This window comes from Macaca fascicularis, chromosome 14, assembly GCF_037993035.2.
Source record: "Macaca fascicularis isolate 582-1 chromosome 14, T2T-MFA8v1.1".
NCBI classification, from domain to species: domain Eukaryota; kingdom Metazoa; phylum Chordata; class Mammalia; order Primates; family Cercopithecidae; genus Macaca; species Macaca fascicularis.
Genome location: NC_088388.1, coordinates 18,836,221 through 18,855,091, shown reverse-complemented (window position 1 = coordinate 18,855,091; position 18,871 = coordinate 18,836,221). Strand labels below are relative to the sequence as shown.

The 18,871-nt window shown below is 39.6% G+C and overlaps 1 protein-coding gene across 29 annotated transcripts in view; it reads left to right on the top strand.

The window, feature by feature from the left end:
• CSTPP1 (centriolar satellite-associated tubulin polyglutamylase complex regulator 1) overlaps positions 1-18,871 on the top strand; it is a 227,660-nt gene that overhangs the window by 55,965 nt on the left and 152,824 nt on the right. For 7 of the 29 annotated variants that reach the window (XM_074013736.1, XM_074013746.1, XM_074013739.1 and 4 more), the window contains one exon: positions 8,800-8,902. The exons of 10 other annotated variants lie outside the window; for them this stretch is intronic. In XM_074013736.1, coding sequence (XP_073869837.1) covers positions 8,800-8,902 — 103 coding nt within the window. Of the gene's footprint in view, positions 1-4,639; positions 4,734-8,799; positions 8,903-18,871 lie in introns of all 29 variants that reach the window. 12 more of the 29 variants (XM_074013751.1, XM_074013745.1, XM_074013749.1 and 9 more) reach the window with 2 other exon arrangements.

Sequence of the window (18,871 nt, the reverse complement as noted above, 5' to 3'; positions counted from 1 at the left end):
GTTAACGGTACCCTTCCATCTTACAGTTTCAAGTTCGCGTCTTGAGACTTTCATATATTTAACCATGGGTGATTTACCTTTAAACAGTGATAAAAGTACTCCTTGAAATTGTTTTTGGAAGGCTTCTCTTCTGATTTTCTTCTCTGGATCTGCTTGCCCTCTCACCTATGCTGTCTGTCACTCCTTTGTTGTTGGTGTTTTCAAACAAGTCCATGACTGTTCCAGCAAATCTGGATAAACTGCAAAACACAAGTGGCTGAGCAGTACTTTGTGTATATCTGCAAGTCCATGAGCTCTGTAGATCATATTCCTCTGGACACTCTTGAAAGACGGGTACTAAATCCCAGAGGATTTTCTTTTATGTTGTATGTAACCTCCACCTCTGAATGTTGTCCTTCAACAAGTAGAAGGTAAAAGAAATTAATATTTAGAGGTGCTACTCTAAGAATAGACCAAATGTCAACACTGGGTCATGACCTCTGAAGAAGTACATCCAAGAAAATGAGGCGAGAGTAGCTCTAACTTAGAAACCACACCAGAGTGTGACCAGATTCTTGTGGTAAAGATAAAATGAGAAATGTGGCTTTTTGAGACATTGGAAAATAATGATGAGAGAGAAACAGGCTGAAATCTGAGAATTCCTATCAGAATTGGGAACCATTCTTCACAGGCTAAATTGATAGTTTACAATGCTGTGGCATCAGGGAGCTTGACCTCCACATACTAATATAGAAATGAATAATATTCTGTGGTCTTGGTTCGTGGGCCCAGGAGAGCTCACTTTTATGGTCAAGTGTCTTGTTTTTGTTTTTTAAAGGATGATTTTAGTTTTTTGGTGAAGTTCTTATGATGACTGTTTTGGTTGCAAGGGAAAGAAGTATACAGACTACCTTTGGTTTATTTTAAGGATACGTGAGAATATAGGACGGCATTCATTTGCAAATTATTCATTCACAAATTATTTTTGGGCACCTACTCTGTGCCTGTGTGTACTATGCAATGGGAATGGAGCAGTGAGTAAGACAAATAAGGTACCTATTTATGAACCTAGTGTTTTAATGAAGGCAATAATCAATAAACAAGAAAATTGATGAGGATGAGAATAGCTAACAGTTAATAAACACCGTGTGCTAGGCACTGTTCTAAGCATATAATAACCATTATTTAATCTTCACAGTTCTATAAACAGGGTATTAGTATCATCCTCATTTTACTCATAAGGAAATTCAGTCGCTTAAAAGTAACATTCTCATGGTTACACAACTGGTAACTGTAACAAGACAAATAACAAGAAAACAGCCAGAGTAACATAATATATAGGATGGACAGGGAAGGCCTCTTGGAAGAGATAATGATTGAGAGCTCATCCCATCAGAGAGCCAATAACCTAACTCAGAGGGTGACTCACCTTCTCTTTGTCCACGCTGATTATCTAAGTAAGCTTCCTGTGTCCAAAAAAGATCATTTGATTGATTTTATTTGTTGCTACTGAGAGTGGAGTACCCTTAATAGGCAGTGTTCCTAGGACCCCCTCGTGGGTAGTTGGCCTCCCTCATGCCCTGCTCCTATTTAAACAGTGAAAGTAAATAAAATAATTAGTCATCAAAAGTATTGTGTTCTACACTACATAGTATAAATATGGAGATGGAAATCTTCGTCAGTTTTTAGAAAAGGAGCATTAATAATTTCATTTTGATACATGTTAATCATCAGAATTAATTTTGATTCAAATAAATCCATAAAATATGAACTTCATTAATTCATCCTTGGAGAAAAAAAGAGATTCCAATAGTGCATATCCATTTTTTTTCTTTTTTTTCTTTTACTTTAAGTTCTGGGATACATGTGCAGAGCGTGCAGGTTTGTTACATAGGTAATAGTGCATATTCCTAAATAACTTAAAATGTAACTCTAATGAAAACAATCCATGATTATAAAATACATATCGTTTCTTTTTTTGTTTTTTCAGACAGTTACTCTAAACCCTATGAAAAGATGACCCACTTCTTTCCTACATAATCTAGAACAATCAGGGTATAAACATTCATTCTAAAGGTGACAGATTTTTTTAGGATCATTCACCATCTAGAGTTTAAGTAGTGTTGTTTGGGGTTCTTCTTGTGTCCGTGGTAACAGAGGAGCAGGTGTGAGCCAACAAGAAGCACATCAGAACAAACCAAGACTTCACTGATTTCCAGGCTTGTAGCTTTGAATGAGAGATGGACTTGAGACTTCTTTGGGCCATTTCTGCTCGTTTTCTCTACTTATTTTTGTTAAATTGAGCCAAAATGTGGTGTGGTGAAGTAATGGTGACTAATCCTATTATAGACTTCTTCAAAAGGGGTAATGCTTCCCCCTGTACCCACCCCCTCCCCTGCCTTTTTTCCATAGTTCAGTTCTTAGCCGGAGTTGACACATTGTAACAGAAAATTACCCATTTCTCATTGTCAGCATCTGGATTCCCACAGACTCAGATAATTGTCAGGAACAGATTTGCCTTCAGTTAAAGCAACCCTATCCCCACTGTTACTCGGCCAGGCACCTCTGTTAGGCCATCACAGAACCAAATATATAGAGGATTCTGGCTCTTTTCTATATTACTAGAGATATGCTATAGCATAAAGACTGCAGGAAGCCATAGTGGTGAGTTAAGAGTCACCAAAATCTGTTTTGAAACTTAAAAATCCAGGGTCATTGAGGATGCAAGAAGTTGCCTGTTTTTGTAGAATCCATCTCACTTCTTCAGTTCCTTTGTGTTATGGTTACAGGAAACTATCCAGCAGCACTTGACCTGGTAATGGAGGAAGCTATTTCACAGCCCACTGGTCCCTTGACTCGTTTGGAAGTCAGAGTCAAAGGTTACAGAAGTAATAATTGGGCCCAGATTCTCCCTGTCAGGAAAGACCTTACTCCCCCCACCCCCTGCCTTCTTCAAGTTAGGAGAAACTTATCTGTTATGAAACCATTCAATAAGAGGAAATGAAGAAAACACCATCCTTGGCTGAAGTGTTCTTAAGCCCCAATGATGTTATTTCTGTTTTCATGGGAGCTGCTTTTGCAGCTAGCTAGTATAAAATTTAGGTCTGATTTTTTATATTAAAATATCTCCCCTTAGAGAAATAACTTGATTTATTTCAATCTATAAATAATATAAAGGATCTTTATTTGGTTCAAGCCCTGATATTCCTTCATACCACCACTCTGATAATTCCCTGAATACTCCTCTGGCAATCAAATACATACACACGAGTCTGAATTAACAAGTGTCATGCCATTAGCAATGTAAAGTCAGTCATCAGAAGTTAAGAAACTAAACCAGATGTAGTGACTCACACCTATAATCCCAACACTTTGCGAAGCCAAGGTGGGAAGATCACTTGAGGCCAGGAGTTTGAGACCAGCCTGGGCAACACAATGAGACCCCTGTCTCTACAAGAAGAAGAAGTTTAAAAAGCTTTACCTCACCAACAACAGAACAATTTAAAATTTTCAGTGCTTTTAATTTCTTCCATAATTTGCTCAGAACTCCAGCAGATCAATCTGTGGAACTAGTGGCACAAGCTTGGCACTAGAGTAGGAAAGAATGACACAATTTGGCACCTTTAACCAGAAGATCTTTAATGAGCTGGCATGGGGGTGGAGGGGATAGAGAGGAAGGAAGGACAGTTAGGATTTTGGCAGTAACACAAAGGTTCTTCTTCCCTGAGAAAAGTGAAATGAAAGTCAAATGAAGCTTCGCTCTACTTTTAGAATTTGCTAAGATGTTTGTCTGTCTCTCAGCTCCCGGGCCCCTTGCAGGTGCATCTTTATAGTCAATGACTTCTCCAAAAAACAAATTGTCCCTCAGGATCCTTCAGGAGGGGTCATATCTAACCAATTTCTTGTCTGAGGACATGATTGTGGTTCCCTTCTTCAACTATCAGATGCAATGCTACCAGCACTGCAGAAATTGTCTTATCAGAAAGTGACACAAGTGTGCACATTTCTTTTAGGACACAGTTCTAGTATTGCTGAGTTCTGGGGCTGCAACAGTAGATAATACTACAATGAGAGGTGTTTGGGAAAAGCATTGTTTCCTGGGTGGCTGTAGAAGCAGACTTGAAATCATCCCTTTGTCATTAAATAATATCAACAACAAATGTCTTTGTTGATGTCCTTATATTATAATTTTCTAGGTCTAGATTTTCGCTAGGGATGATAATACCTATATTCTAGGGTTGTTATGCAAATCACATGAAATGACACATACAAGATGTCTGGCTATATATAATTCATCTTCATTATGTGTTGTTCTCCTTAAGCTCCACTTTTCTGGGATTTTGCATCTCTGTGGCTCTGGATAGTCTTCCTTTTCTCTCTCTTTAAATGGCATCAGAGTTGAAGATCTTGAGGACTTTTTAGTCTCTCTTTTGTATGTTTTTTTTTGGTGGTTGTTGCTGTTTTGTTTGTTTGTTTGTTTGTTTGTTTTGAGATTGGGTCTCACTCTGTCACCCAGGCTGGAGTGCTGTGGCGCAAACATGGCTCACTGCAGCCTTAACCTCCTGGGCTCGAGCAATCCTCCTACCTCAGCTTCCCATGTAGCTATGATCACAGGTGTGTGCCACCATACCCAGCTAACTTTTTTTTTTCTTTTTTGTAGAGACAGGGGTCTCATTTTGTTGCTCAAGCTGGTCTTGAACTCCTGGGCTCATGTTATCCTCCTGCCTCAGCCTCCCAAAATGTTGAAATTACAGGTATGCAGCACTGTACCTGGCTTCTCTTACTTTCTATAACACTTCTTGCTTGCCCTGTATTTTGTGTACATTTTTGGAGATTAAAATATTCAATGATTGCCTGCATGACTCTTAGCCACTCCACTCATCTGACTTTAGTTCATTCACAGAATAGCCTAAGAAAGTTTTTCTATCTTTGTTTTCTTTGCATATGCCATTTTCTCACTTCCTGTCTTTACCCCCTTTCCTCTACATACTAGAATTTTAAAACTCAAGGTGTAATGGGAGACTTGAGTCAGTCAACTCTATCCAACTTGTGTTGTTCCCACTCTTAGCTCTAGCGGCACAGTGATGTGCTCAGGGTAATGAAAAGCAGACTTTCTCTGCTGAGGTCATTGCTCCTCATGCTGGCAGCCTGCTCCAGGAAGCTGTTTATCTGTGCTTGCAGAGCCAAGCTCCAGCCTCTGAACAGTTGGAATGTATTGAGAAACCACAGAGCCCAAAGAGAGAACATTACACAGGCAGTTCCAGGCAGGGAGAGTATATTTACACCAGACAAACTGCAGCTTACATGTGTGGGGATAATTGTTCATCTGCACACTCTCATATTTTACCTTCTACGCAATCTATATACCTTCTCAAGAAGGTTTAACCAGGAGAACTTGTACTGCTATGTCCAAATTACCCTGAACATCCCCTAACATGTCATAAGGAAAAAGAGATACTATAGAAAATTTGATGTAAAAACTTTTTAAGGTAGTGTTTGTTTTTTGTGTGTGTGTGAGTCAAATTTGATGTTTAGAATCTTAGACCTTGTAAGCCTGATCACTAAAGCATTCAAAAATGCTGTTTCTTGCATGGAAATGTTTTTCTTCATCCCTTTACAAAAATATTCAAAAATATTAAGTATTGTTATAGAGCTTCAAATGTGCTCTATATTAATAGGAATATAAGATATGGTCACTTCCCTGTGAAATGTAATCTGGTTAAAGAGATAAAAACTCATTGGATAACAAACAATTACAGAACAATACAAGACCTTATATAATGGCATTAAGTTATATGGCCTAGTACACTGAGAACTGACAGTAAGAAAAAATAATGACTATTAGTTAAGTAAAAGTAGTTAAGTCATTATAGAGGAGTTTGTCTTGATTTGGAAAGGTAGGTAGAGTTTGGATAAACAAAACAGAAAGGAGACATATTTTGTGCCATGAAAGCACCATAACATAGTGGTTAAGAACATGGACTTTGGAGTCAGACAGGTCTGTGTTAGAGGGCCTACTACTTTCTGGTATGAGATCTTGAGCAGATTGCTTACCTCGTCTATAAAATAGGGAGACTCATATATAAAATATAAAATGCATGTTACATAATTGTTGGAATGATTAAATGAGTTAATGAAAGTAAAGTGCTTGGTATTCCACTTAAGATATAGTAAGTGTTGAATTAATTGGTAGCTGCTGCTACTACTGTTGTTCACTCCTTCATTCAATGTATATTAACTGAGTGCCTATGTCTTAGTCAGTGTTCTAGATACTAGGGATATAGCAGTGAAAAAAACAGACCAGAAATTTCAACTCTATGGAGCTTCCATTCTGAAACTGTCTCTATTTTACCTTTTTAGAATGTGTGTGAATTATTTTGGACTTACACAAAGTTTAAAAAAAGTCTGTATATGGAGTTCCCACATCCATTTCATACAGCTTCTACTAATGTTAACATTTCCTGTATCCATAGTATAATTGCCAAAATCAAGAACTTAACATTAATTTAAAACTATTAACTAATCATAGGTCTTATTTAAATTTTCACCTTCATTTTTGAAGGGCAGTTTTTTTCCTGAGATAAATTCTAGGTTGGCAGCTGTTTTACCATTCCATTATCTTTTGGTTTCTACTGACTTTGCTGAGAAGTTGCTCTCAGTTTTATTCTTGCTTTTTGAAAATAATCTTTTTTTTAAATCTCTGGATGGTTTTTGGATATTTCTGCTTGGTCTTTGGTTTTTGATAGTTTTAGTGTAGTGTGTCTAGGTTTGCTTTTCTTTATATTTGGTGTTCTTAGTGCTTCTTGAACCTGTAGCTTGGTATCATTTATCAGTCTTGGAAAATTCTCAATAATTAGCTCTTCAGATTTACTTCTGTTCTACTCTCTCTCTCTGTCTCTGTCTCTTTGTTTTGAGGCAGGATCTTTGTCTGTCACCCACATTGGAGTGTAGTGGTGTAGTCATGGCTTACTGCAGCCTCAACCTCCTGGGCTCAGGCAATCCTCTTGCCTCACTCAGCCTCCCAAATGGCTGGAACCACAGTTGCATGCCACCACAGTCAGCTAATTTTTTGTTGTTGTTGTTAGAGATAGAGTCTTGCCATGTTGCCCAGACTGGCCTCAAACTCCTGGGCTCAAGTGATCCTCCTGCCTCGCCTTCCCAAAGTGCTGGGATTACAGACATGAGCCAACACAACTGGCCTCTGCTCTCTCTTTACTCCTATTGGTATTCTAATTATACAAACATTAGACCTTTTCATGGTATTCTCTGTCTCTTATGCTCTTTTTCGCATTTTCTATCATTTTGTGTGTGTGTGTGTGTGTGTGTGTTTTTGAGACAGAGTCTCACTCTGTCACCCAGGCTGGAATGCAGTAGCATGATCTCGGCTCACTGCAACCCAAGTTTGCCTCCCAGATTCAACCCGCTCCGCCTCCCAGGTTCAAGTGATTCTCCTGCCTCAGCCTCCTGAGTAGCTGAGATTACAGGTGCCCGCCACTGCAGCTGGCTAATTTGTGTTTTTAGTAGAGATGGGGTTTCACCATGTTGGGCAGGCTGGTCTCAAACTCCTGACCTCAAGTGATCTGCCTGCCTCAGCTTCCCAAAGTGCTGGGATTACAGGCATGAGACACCATGCCCAGCCCATCATTTTGTCGTTTATGCTTTATTCTGGATATTTTCTTCTGATCTATTTTCCAGGTCATTAATTCTCTCTTCATTTCTGTGTAATTTACTATTAAACCCATCTACTGAGTTCCTAATTCTAATTATTGTATTTTTTTAGCTCAAGTATTTTTATTCAGTTTTTGTTTGTTTCCTTGCTAAATCTTGTCTTTCTTTGCTTGAACACAGGAAAAAATAAAGCATGGTTATTACAAAGTCCATAATTTATTATCTGGATTCCCTGTGGGTCTGTTTCTGTTTTCTGTCCTATCTCTTCATTTTTTTTTTATTACTCCATTATCTTATCTTGTGTTATACTTTTTTTTTCTCTAGTTGAGTTCTGTAAATTGTGTTTGAAAAACCATACAGATAATGTGAGGCCCAGAATGATGCTATCTTTCTTCGGAGGGGATTTATATTTGCTTCTGGCAGATGGCCTGGGCACTAGCAATCCTGGATTACCTCAATCCCATGAGGGTTTGAAAGGATTTGAATATAGATTTACATATCAGGGAGGGCTAATTTTCAGTTAAGCGCTTAGGAGTGCCAAAAGAGCCTTAGGGGGTTACCAGAGTCCCACCCCTCAACCTGGGTGGGTCCTGAACTCTAATTTTTTTTTTTTTTGAGACTGAGTCTCACTCTGTTGCCCAGGCTGGAGTACAGTGGCATGATCTTGGCTTACTGCAACCTCTGCCTCCTGGGTTCAAGTGATTCTCCTGCCTCAGCCTCCTGAGTAGCTGGGATTACAGGTGTGTGCCACCATGCCGGGCTAATTTTTTATATTTTTTTAGTAGAGATGGGGTTTCACCATGCTGGCCAGGCTGGTCTAGAACTCCTGACCTTGTGATCTGCCTGCCTTGGCCTCCCAAAGTGCTGGGATTACAGGCGTGAGCCACCATACCCAGCCAACTCTAATTTTTTGTCTATAAGCCCTAACAGCATTTGAAAACCCAGGAATTTAACATTAATTCAAAATTATTAACTGCTTAGTTTATCAGTTGAACCTTCCAGAACTGGCAGAGGCCCCTAGAGCTACCAGTGGGTATAATAATACCTTATTTCTGAAGTGGTGATGAGTATAAATGATATTGTGAGATATCTGGTATGACAGTAATGTTATATGAAAATATCTGAGGTTTCTTTTTTTTTTTCATTTTAAAGTTTTTTGTAAAGATTTGGTTTTCCTGTATTGCCCAGGCGGCTCTCAAACTCCAGTCTTCAAGTCATCCTCCCGCCTCAGCCTCCTAAAGTGCTGGAATTGCAGGTATGAACCACTGTGCCTAGCCAATATCTGAGATTTCTATTACTGAAAGAGTCACAGGTACTGTTAATTCTATGTTTATACTCATAATAGAAGGAAATGCCAAATTTCAGTTAGAGGTTAGTAAAAATAAACATATAAAAATTTCCCTGGCTCATGCCTCCCAGCACTTTGGGAGGCTGAGGCAGGCAGATCACGAGGTCAGGAAATCGAGACCATCTGGCTAACAGGGTGAAACCCTGTCTCTACTAAAAATACAAAAAAAATTAGCCGGGTGTGGTGGCAGGCACCTGTACTCCCAGCCTCTCGGGAGGCTGAGGCAGGAGAATGGCGTGAAACCGTGAGGTGGAACTTGCAGTGAGCCAAGATCACGCCACTGCACTCCAGCCTGGGCAACATAGCGAGACTCCGTCTAAAAAAAAAAATTCCCCATCCAAGCATGTGGATCTCTTGAATTTAATCCATGGACCCTTCTGTTTAGAAACCCCACACATTGGGAAAAGCGGCACTAAATGCTCAGCTCACCTTTCTCGGTTTTATTCTATCATAACTTGGCCTCGTCATTCTTCATTTGCCTTGATGACTCTCTGATGACTTCAGACAATTGCCTTGAATAATTTATCCATTTTTTTTTCTCAGCCAGAATGGTTAGTCTGAATTAGCTACTCTACTTTTATTGGAGGAACAACTCTTTTAGAACTTGCATTATGATGGAACATATTAATAATTAGTTGAAGTAGAAAATATCGTACACTGCAAGGGATCATAAAGGAATCTAATTTGACTTATAGAGGACTAGTACAAGGTAAAAAGCAACAAACAGAAAATGTATAATGAGGATAGGGCCAGTTTGTGGAAGGCTCAATTATATTGAAATAAGTAGAAAGGTAAAATGGCTGAATGTAGTGGCTCATGCCTGTAATCCCAGCACTTTGGGAGGCCAAGGCGGGAGTGTCACCTGAGGTCAGGAGCTCAAGACAAGGCTGGCCAACATGGTGAAATCCCATTTCTACTAAAAATAGAAAAATTAACTGGGTGTGGTGGCGGGCGCCCGTAATCCCAGCCACTTGGGAGACTAAGGCAGAAGAATTGCTTGAGCCTGGGTGGCAGAGGTTGCGAGGTTACAGGGAGGTTGCAGGGGCCCAAGATCACACCACTGCACTGCAGCCTGGGCAACAGAGCGACAGAGTGAGACTCTGTCTCAAAAAAAAAAAAAAAAAAAAAGAAGGCAAAGACAGTACCTTGTAAATGCTGAGAAACTCATTGTTTGGTTTTCTTTCTATTTTTAAAATTTAGTAACTGCTTATTAAATAGTTATCATATGCCAATCACTGTGTGTCAGATATAGTCCTCAAGAAATTCACTGTCATGTAAAAGTTAAATAGTTACACAAATACAATTAAAATAGAGCATTAGAAGTTCTAGACTAGTGAGTAAACTTTGATAGGAAAAGTGATTATTTATACAGTCAGGAAAGAATTCACAGAATAGTGACATTCAATTTAGGTTTAAAGAATATGTAGATAATTATCAGACAGAGAAGGGAGAATGGAACTTCGGGAAGCGGGGACTACTTGGGAAAAGAGTGGAAATAAAAAGTAGATCCCAAGTTTAGTGTGCCTTGAGCAAAAAGAGGAAAGTGGATGGGAATGGAGATCATACTGAGAAATGAAATTCCTCAAAAGAGTGGGAGCAGCTTTTCTTCAAAGAGTCTCATTTTATACAAATTCTGTAGCAGTAAATTTTCTTGGCCAAAGCAACAGAAACTCTCTCTGGCCATCTTAAGCAAAGAGACTTTAGTGGAAAGATGTGTCAGTTGCAGTAGCTGCTTGTGGATCAGACTGTTGTGGTGAGACCTTTGCCTCCAAAGCTCCCTTGATTCCTGTCTGTTTTCCAAGTCTAATGGTTCAGCCACGTGTGGATTTTATGAGCCACTAATAATACCCTTCCAGCAGAGCCCTTTTTTGCTTAAGATAGTGAGATTTGGTTTCTGTTGCTTGCAACCAAGAACTCTGACTATTACTGTTATTAATTTTTTTGGTACATTCTTGAGTCATTTAGGAGTGTATTAGTTACCAGATGAAACTGAATTCTCATAAATGTTATTTGGTAGTGACTTTTACTTTGTAGGGAAAAAGAGGTATGATTGGACTGTTATTCTTATTTACAGGTAATATTTAGATTTTGTTTGATGTTAACACTATCCCTGGTAAATTCTTTTTTTTTCTTCTCTCAAGCTTCAGTGTGATTCCCCAGGAAAATCTTGGAAATTGCCAATACAGAAGATGCATTACTAAGTATCAGAAGTTTTCTTGAAAGGACATCTAATCAGTTTCCCAAGATGTGATTCTGCCTGTTCAGTAGTTGCTTGAGTGCTGATAAAATTCCCCCCAAATACTTCCTAATATATTATTGAAATATATGAGATAAAGCAAAGCTAAACATATTAAAACTAATTTTTAAGTGGTGAGAGAAGTGAAATTGAAGTCTATTTTAGGAATTTGAAACATTTATCAACCATGGTTTTTCCAAAAATACACATTTGTGTCAGTCAAACTTTTTATCAAAAAAATCCTGTGAATTATCCATTTAAAATACGTTTTTATTACATTTTCTTCTGTATCTGAGAAATATGCCAGATGGTAGAAATTTCCTAGAAGTCTCTGACACTTACAGATTGAAAGATGAATGGCGAGAAGACAAGAATTTGGATATCCAGATTAATAGACAGAACTTTACAACTATTGACTTCTTATTTGCTCTGGTTGAGTATCGAAAAGGAACTAGGCAGGGTAGATGAAAATAGAGATTCTGCCGGGCGCCGTGGCTCACGCCTGTAATCCCAGTACTTTGGGAGGCCGAGGCGGGCGGATCACAAGGTCAGGAGATCGAGACCATCCTGGCTAACACGGTGAAACCCTGTCTCTACTAAAAACACAAAAAATTAGCCGGGCGCGGTGGCGGGCGCCTGTAGTCCAGCTACTCAGGAGGCTGAGGCAGGAGAATGGCGTGAACCTGGGAGGCGGAGCTTTCAGTGAGCCGAGATTGCGCCACTGCACTCCAGCCTGGGGCACAGAGCGAGATTCCGTCTCAAAAAAAAAAAAAAAAAAAGAAAATAGAGATTCTTCTCCCTTCAGTACCCATGTAATTTAACACAGCCATAGAAGGCTCCAAGTTTTGGGGTGTGTGTACTATTTCAAAGATACATTTCTATGAAGCTTCTTGAGAGTGATATGAAGAAGAAACTAAGTATAGAGTCTCTCAGATGCAAAAATCACTTAGAGCTAGGCCATGCATCCATCCTTATCACACTTCACTTTTTCTGAGAACTGTGATTTGCTTGTCTTTTTTGGTTTTTTAAGAATCTAACTTCATTGTGTAATCAGCTTATTTCCTCTCCATTATTAATGCCCTAATTGGCAGGTTTTCTGACCCATTTTCTTTTCTGTGATGCTCTTTTAGATGTCTAAACTTTTCATATCACAACATGGATTTAGGTAGTTTTTCAGTAATAAAAGTTGGTATGAATATGCTGTAGTATATGGATTAATTAACATACATTTAACAAATGTTTATTGAAGGCCTACTGTACCCTAGACATGTAATAAATAAATAAACAAATAAATTAGTAAGGTAGCTTCAGATAGTGATAAATTCTATTAAGAAAATCAGGAACTGGACATGATGGCTCGTGCCTATAATCTCAGTGACTTGGGAGGCTGAAGCAGGAGGATTGATTGAGGCCAGGAGTTCAAGACCAACCTGGGCAACTTAGCAATACCTCATTTCTTAAAAAAAAAAAAAAAATTAGCCAGACATAGTGGCACACACCTATGGTCCCAGCTACTCAGGAAGCTGAGGCAAAAGGATTGCTTGAGCCCAGTGAACTATGATCATCCCACTGCACTCCAACCTGGGCAACAGAGTAAGACTGTGTCTCCAAAAAAAGAAAAGAAAGGAGGGCTTTGGGATACTGAGTGACTGGGAGATGGAAATCTACTTTCAATAGTGTAGTCAGAGAAGGCCTCACTGAGGCTTTCTATTGCCATTGCTATTTTAGATACTTGCTTAAAGAAAGGTGGTCTTTTAAAAAGTATATTATTGATTAAGATAATGGAGAGAGACGAAGAAGAAGAAAGGGATATTACAACCTGTAACTGTATAGGATAAAGGAAGATAAAAAAGATAGGGGATAGGGGATAGCAAAGCAAACTTTATTTGCTTTGTAGATAGCTGTATAGGGAAAAGGAAGAGAAAAAAGAAAAAGAGAAGCTTGAATTTTATTATTTGCTTTGTAAATAATTTGTGACCATTGACTTCCATTTCAAGGATATAATAATGATAGGAATTGGCTGGCAGGTATGACTGGATTCACAACGGGAGCCCTTTCTTTAAATTACGGCACTAGGTCTTCTCTGAGGTGCCTTCTATATAAATCAGGATTCATAATCTGCCTGATTTTACAGGAGCCAGGAACTGAGTCTTCTTTTCTTTCTATCCCTTGTAGGAATAAAAGGGGGAAATGAACATTTTTTATACTACTGAGGTCAGGTATCCTTGGGTCTAATGTTAAACTTAAAAATTTTGGAGACAGCCCTTTTATCCTTTGTTATTTAGAAAATACTTGACCCTCCTGCTCTCTTGCTGTATTGGTGCCAGAGAGAATGGTAATATATATATTTTATTATAAAAATAACATATATAATCATATATATAACATATATATAACCATATATAGTTATATATAAATGGTTTTATATATATATCTTTTTTAAGTTCCAGGGTACATGTGTAGGATATGTACATTTGTTACATAGATAAACATGTGTGGATGGTGATTTGCTGCATCTGTCAACCCATCACCTAGGTATTAAGCCCAGCATGCAGTAGCTATTTTTCCTAATGCTCTCCCTCCCCCATCCTTCCCAAAAGACCCCAATGTGTGTTGTTCCCATCCCTGTGTCCATGTGTTCTCACTGTTCATCTCCCACTTATAAGTGAGAACATGCAGTGTTTGGTTTTCTGTTCCTGCATTAGTTTGCTGAGGGTAATGGCTTCCAGCTCCATCCATGTCCCTGCAAAGGACATGATCTCGTTCCTTTTTATGGCTGCATAGTATTCCATGGTGTATATGTACCACATTTTCTTTATCCAGTCTATCATTGATGGGCATTTGGGTTGATTCTATGTCTTTGCTATTGTGAATAGTGCTGCAATGAACATATGCATGCATATATCTTTACAATAGAATAATTTATATTCCTTTGGGTGTTTACCCAGTAATGGGATTGCTGAGTTAAGTGGTATTTCTGGTTCTAGGTTTTTGAGGAATCATTACACTATCTTCCACAATGGTTGAACTAATTTACATTCCCACCAACCATGTAAAAGTGTTCATATTTATCCACAGCCTTACCAGCATCTGTTGTTTTCTGACTTTTTAATAATAGCCAGGCACAGTAGCTCACACCCACAATCCTAACACTTTGGGAGGCCAAGGTGGGTGGATTGCTTGAGGAGTTTGAGACCAGCCTGGGCAACATGACAAAACCCCATCTCTACAAAAAAATACAACAAAATTAGCCATGCATGGTAGTGCACACCTGTAGTCCCACGCTACTTGGTATGGCTTGAGCACAGAAGGTCAAGGCTGCAATTAGCCATGCAGTACAATAGCCATTGTACTCCAGCCTGAGTGACACAGTGAGACCCCCGTGAAAAGGAAGGGAGAAAGAAAGGAAAAAAGAAGGAAGGAGGGAGGAAGGAAAGGAAGGAAGGAAGGAGGAAAGGAAGAAAGGAAGGAAGGAAGAAAGGAAGGAAGGAGAAGAAAAGAAAGAAAAGAAGAAAGAAAGGAGGAAGAGAAAGAGAAGAGAAAGAAAAAGAGAGAAAGAGTAAGAGAGAGAGAAACAGAAAGAAAATAAAAACAGGAAAGAAAGGAGGAAGGAAGAAAGGAAGGAAGGAAAGAAGGAAGGAAGGAAGGAAAAAAGGAAGGAAAGAAAGAAAAAGAAAGAAAGGAAGGAGAGAGAGAAAGGAAAGAAAGAAAAGAAAGCCAGGTGTGGTGGCTCACACTTGTAATCCCAGCACTTTGGGGGGCTGAGGTGGGCAGATCACCTGAGGTTGGGCGTTTGAGACCAGCCTGACCAACACAGAGAAACCCTGTCTCTACTAAAAATACAGAATTAGCCAGGCATGGTGGTGCGTGACTGTAATCCCAGCTACTCAGGAGGCTGAGGCAGGAGAATCACACTTCAACCCGGGAAGCAGAGGTTGCGTTGAGCAGAGATCACACCATTGCACTCCAGCCTGGGCAAGAAGAGTGAAACTCTGTCTCAAAAAGAAAGAGAGAGAGAGAGAGAGAAAGAAAGAAAGGAAGAGAGAGAGAGAGAGAGAAAGAAAGAAAGGAAGAGATAGAAAGAAAGGGAGAGAGAGAGAGAAAGAAAGGAAAGAAGGAAGGAAGGGAGGAAAGGAGGGAGGGAGGGAAAGAAAAAGAGAAAGAAATTAGTAAAAGAAGAGCAATTTAAAAGTTAGGGGGGAAGGGGATGAAAAGAGTAAAGATTAGAGTGGAAATCGATGAAATAGATACCAGAAAAACAGTAGGGAAAATTAGTGAAGCCAAGCAGGTTCTTTGAGAAGATAAATAAAATTAGAAAATCATGAGCGAGACTGATCACAACAAAAGAGAGAAAAGACACAAATTACCAATATCAGGAACGAGAGAGATACATCATTACAGACTCTATAGGTATTAAGAGATAATAAGGAAATATTATCAATTTCATGCCAACAAATTCAATGACTTAGATCAAATGGACAGAGACACAGAGAACATTCAAGAATAAATAGGTAACTTGAAGAAACTGAATTTGTAGTTAAAAATAATCTCACAGGCTGGGCGCGGTGGCTCACGCCTGTAATATCTGCACTTTGGGAGGCCAAGGCTGGCAGATTATGAGGTCAGGAAATTGAGACCATCCTGGCCAACATGGCGAAACCCTGTCTCTACTAAAAAAAAAAAAAATACAAAAATTAGCCAGGCATGGTGGTGCGTACCTGTAATCCCAGCTACTTAGGAGGCTGAGGCAGGAGAATCGCTTGAACCTGGGAGGAGGAGGGTGCAATGAGCCGAGGTCGTGCCACTGCACTCCAGCCTGGCGACAGAGCAAGACTCCATCTCAAAAAAAAAAAACAAAAAAAACAAAACAACAACAACAACAACAACAAAAATATATATATACACACACACCGAACATACCAAACATATTAGGAAGAAAGAACACCAGTTCTACACAAATACTTAGAGAAAATTGAAAAAAAATACTTCTCAACTCAATCTAGGAGACTAGCATTATTCTAGTATCCAAATAAAACAGACATTTCCAGAAGAGAAAACTGCAAACCAATATTCCTTGTCACAAAAATTCTTAAAAGTTTGGTAAATTGAATCCAACAATATATCAAAACCATGTGGGGTTTATTCCAGGAATGCATGGTGGTTTAACATTTAAAAATCAATGTAAACTTAAAAATTCTGAAAGAGAAATGTGTAACCCACCATATAAGAAGAAAAAAAAACACATTATTTCAATAAATAGAGAAAAAGCATTTTATAGAATCCAACATTCATTCTTGATTCAAAAAAACAGAAACAAGACCATTCATGCTGGCTCTTACCTGTAATCCCAGCACTTTGGGAGGCTGAGGCAGGAGGATTGCTTGAGCCACAGAGGTGGAGGTTGCAGTGAGCTGAGATCATGCCACTGTACTCCAGCCTGGGCGATAGAACCAGACCTTGTCTCAAACAACAATAACAAAGACCTCCTAGCAAAGCAGGAATAGAAGGGAATTTTCTCACCCAATGAAGGGCATCTATGAAAAACCTATCAAGCTTAATGGTGAAAGAGAGAAGACTTTCCTGCTAAAATCAGGAACAGGGCAACGATTTCCACTCTCACCATTTTTGTTCAACGTTGTCCTGGAGGTTCTAGCCAGTGGATAAAGCAAGAAAACTTCAAAAAAACAAGTTTGTGGCCGGGCCCGGTGGCTCACGCCTGTAATCCCAGCACTTTGGGAGGCTGAGGCAGGCGGATCATGAGGTCAGGAGATCGAGACCCCGGTGAAACCCTGTCTCTACTAAAAATAAAAATAAAAATTAGCCGGGCGTGGTGGCCGGCGCCTGTAGTCCCAGCTACTTGGGAGGCTGAGGCAGGAGAATGGCCTGAACCCGGGAGGCGGAGCTTGCAGTGAGCCAAGATTTCGCCACTGCACTCCAGCCTGGGCGACAGAGCGAGACTCCGTCTCAAAAAGAAAAAAAAACAAAAACCAAGTTTGTTCGCATAGGACATGATTGTCTAAATAGAAAAGCCTATGGAATCAAAAAAAAAAAATGCTACTACAACTAATAAGTGAATTTATTATTGCTGTATATCAATATATAAAAATTATATTTTTGTATTCTAGCAAAGAGCAATTGGAAATTTAAATTTTAAAAGCAGTGTCATTTACAGTAGCATCAAAAAATGCAAAATACTTAGAAATAATTCTGACAAAAGGTTTACACTGAAAATTACAAAACATTACTGAGAGGAATTAAAGACTATAGTGACTAATTAATATATGGTAACAGAAAGTATATCGGTTGCGGACAGGAGGTCACAGGCAGATAGGAGGGAGGAATTCCAAATAGGGTCAAAGGAAACTTTGGGAGGTTATGGGTATGTTCATTATCTTGATTGTGGTGATGGTTTCTTGGGTATATGCATATATAAAAACTTATCAAATTATATGTGTACTTTTTCATTTAGTCCTTTTTTTTTTTTTTTTGAGATGGAGTCGCGCTCTGTCACCCAGGCTGGAGTGCAGTGGCCCAGTCTCGGCTCACTGAGAGCTCTGCCTCCCAGGTTCACGCCATTCCCCTGCCTCAGCCTCCTCCCGAATAGCTGGGACTACAGGTGCCCGCCACCACGCCTGGCTAATTTGTGTGTGTGTGTGTGTGTGTGTGTGTGTGTGCTTATGGTACAGACAGATTTTCACTGTATTAGCCAGGTGTATTAGCCAGGATGGTCCACCCAGGCTGGAGTGCAGTGGCACGATCTTCGCTCACTGCAACCTCCGCTTCCCAGGTTCAAGCGATTCTCCTGCCTCAGTCTCCCGAGTAGCTGGGACTACAGGTGCGTGCCACCACACCCGGCTAATTTTTGTATTTTTAGTAGAGAGAGGGTTTCGCCATATTGGTCAGGCTGGTCTTGAACTCCTGACCTCGTGCTCTGCCCACCTTGGCCTCCCAAAGTACTGGGATTACAGGCGTGAGCCACTGTGCCCAACCAGTTCTATGAATTTTTAACACATGTATATATACAGAACATATATATATACAGAACAGTTTCATCACCACAAAAAACTCCATACTATCCCTTTATAATCTCCTGTCTCCCAACCCAAACCCCTGAACTGATTTGTTTTCCATCACTGTAGTTTTGTCTTTTCAACAGTGTCATAGTATATAACTTTTTTTTTTTAATCGAGACAGAGTCTCACTCTGTTGCCCAGGCTGGGGTGCAGTGGCGCAATCTTGGCTCACTGAAACCTCCCCTTCTTGGGTTCAAGCAATTCTCATGCCTCAGCCTCCCGAGTAGCTAGAATTATAGGCATGTACCACCACATCTGGCTAATTTTTGTGTTATTAGTAGAGATGGGGTTTCACCATGTTGGCCAGGCTGGTCTCAAACTCCTGGCCTCAAGTGATCTGCCTGCCTTGGCCTCCCAAAGTTGTTGGTATTATAGGCATGAGCCACCATGCCCAGCCTTATACAGTATATAACCTTTGAGATTAGCTTTTTTCACTCTGCATAGTGGTTTGAGAGCTTTGAGATTCCTCCAGGTTGTGCCATGTGTCAGTACTTTGCTTCTTTTTATTGCTGAATAGTATTGTATTGTATATATGTACCACAATTTGTTTATCCATTTGCCCTTAGA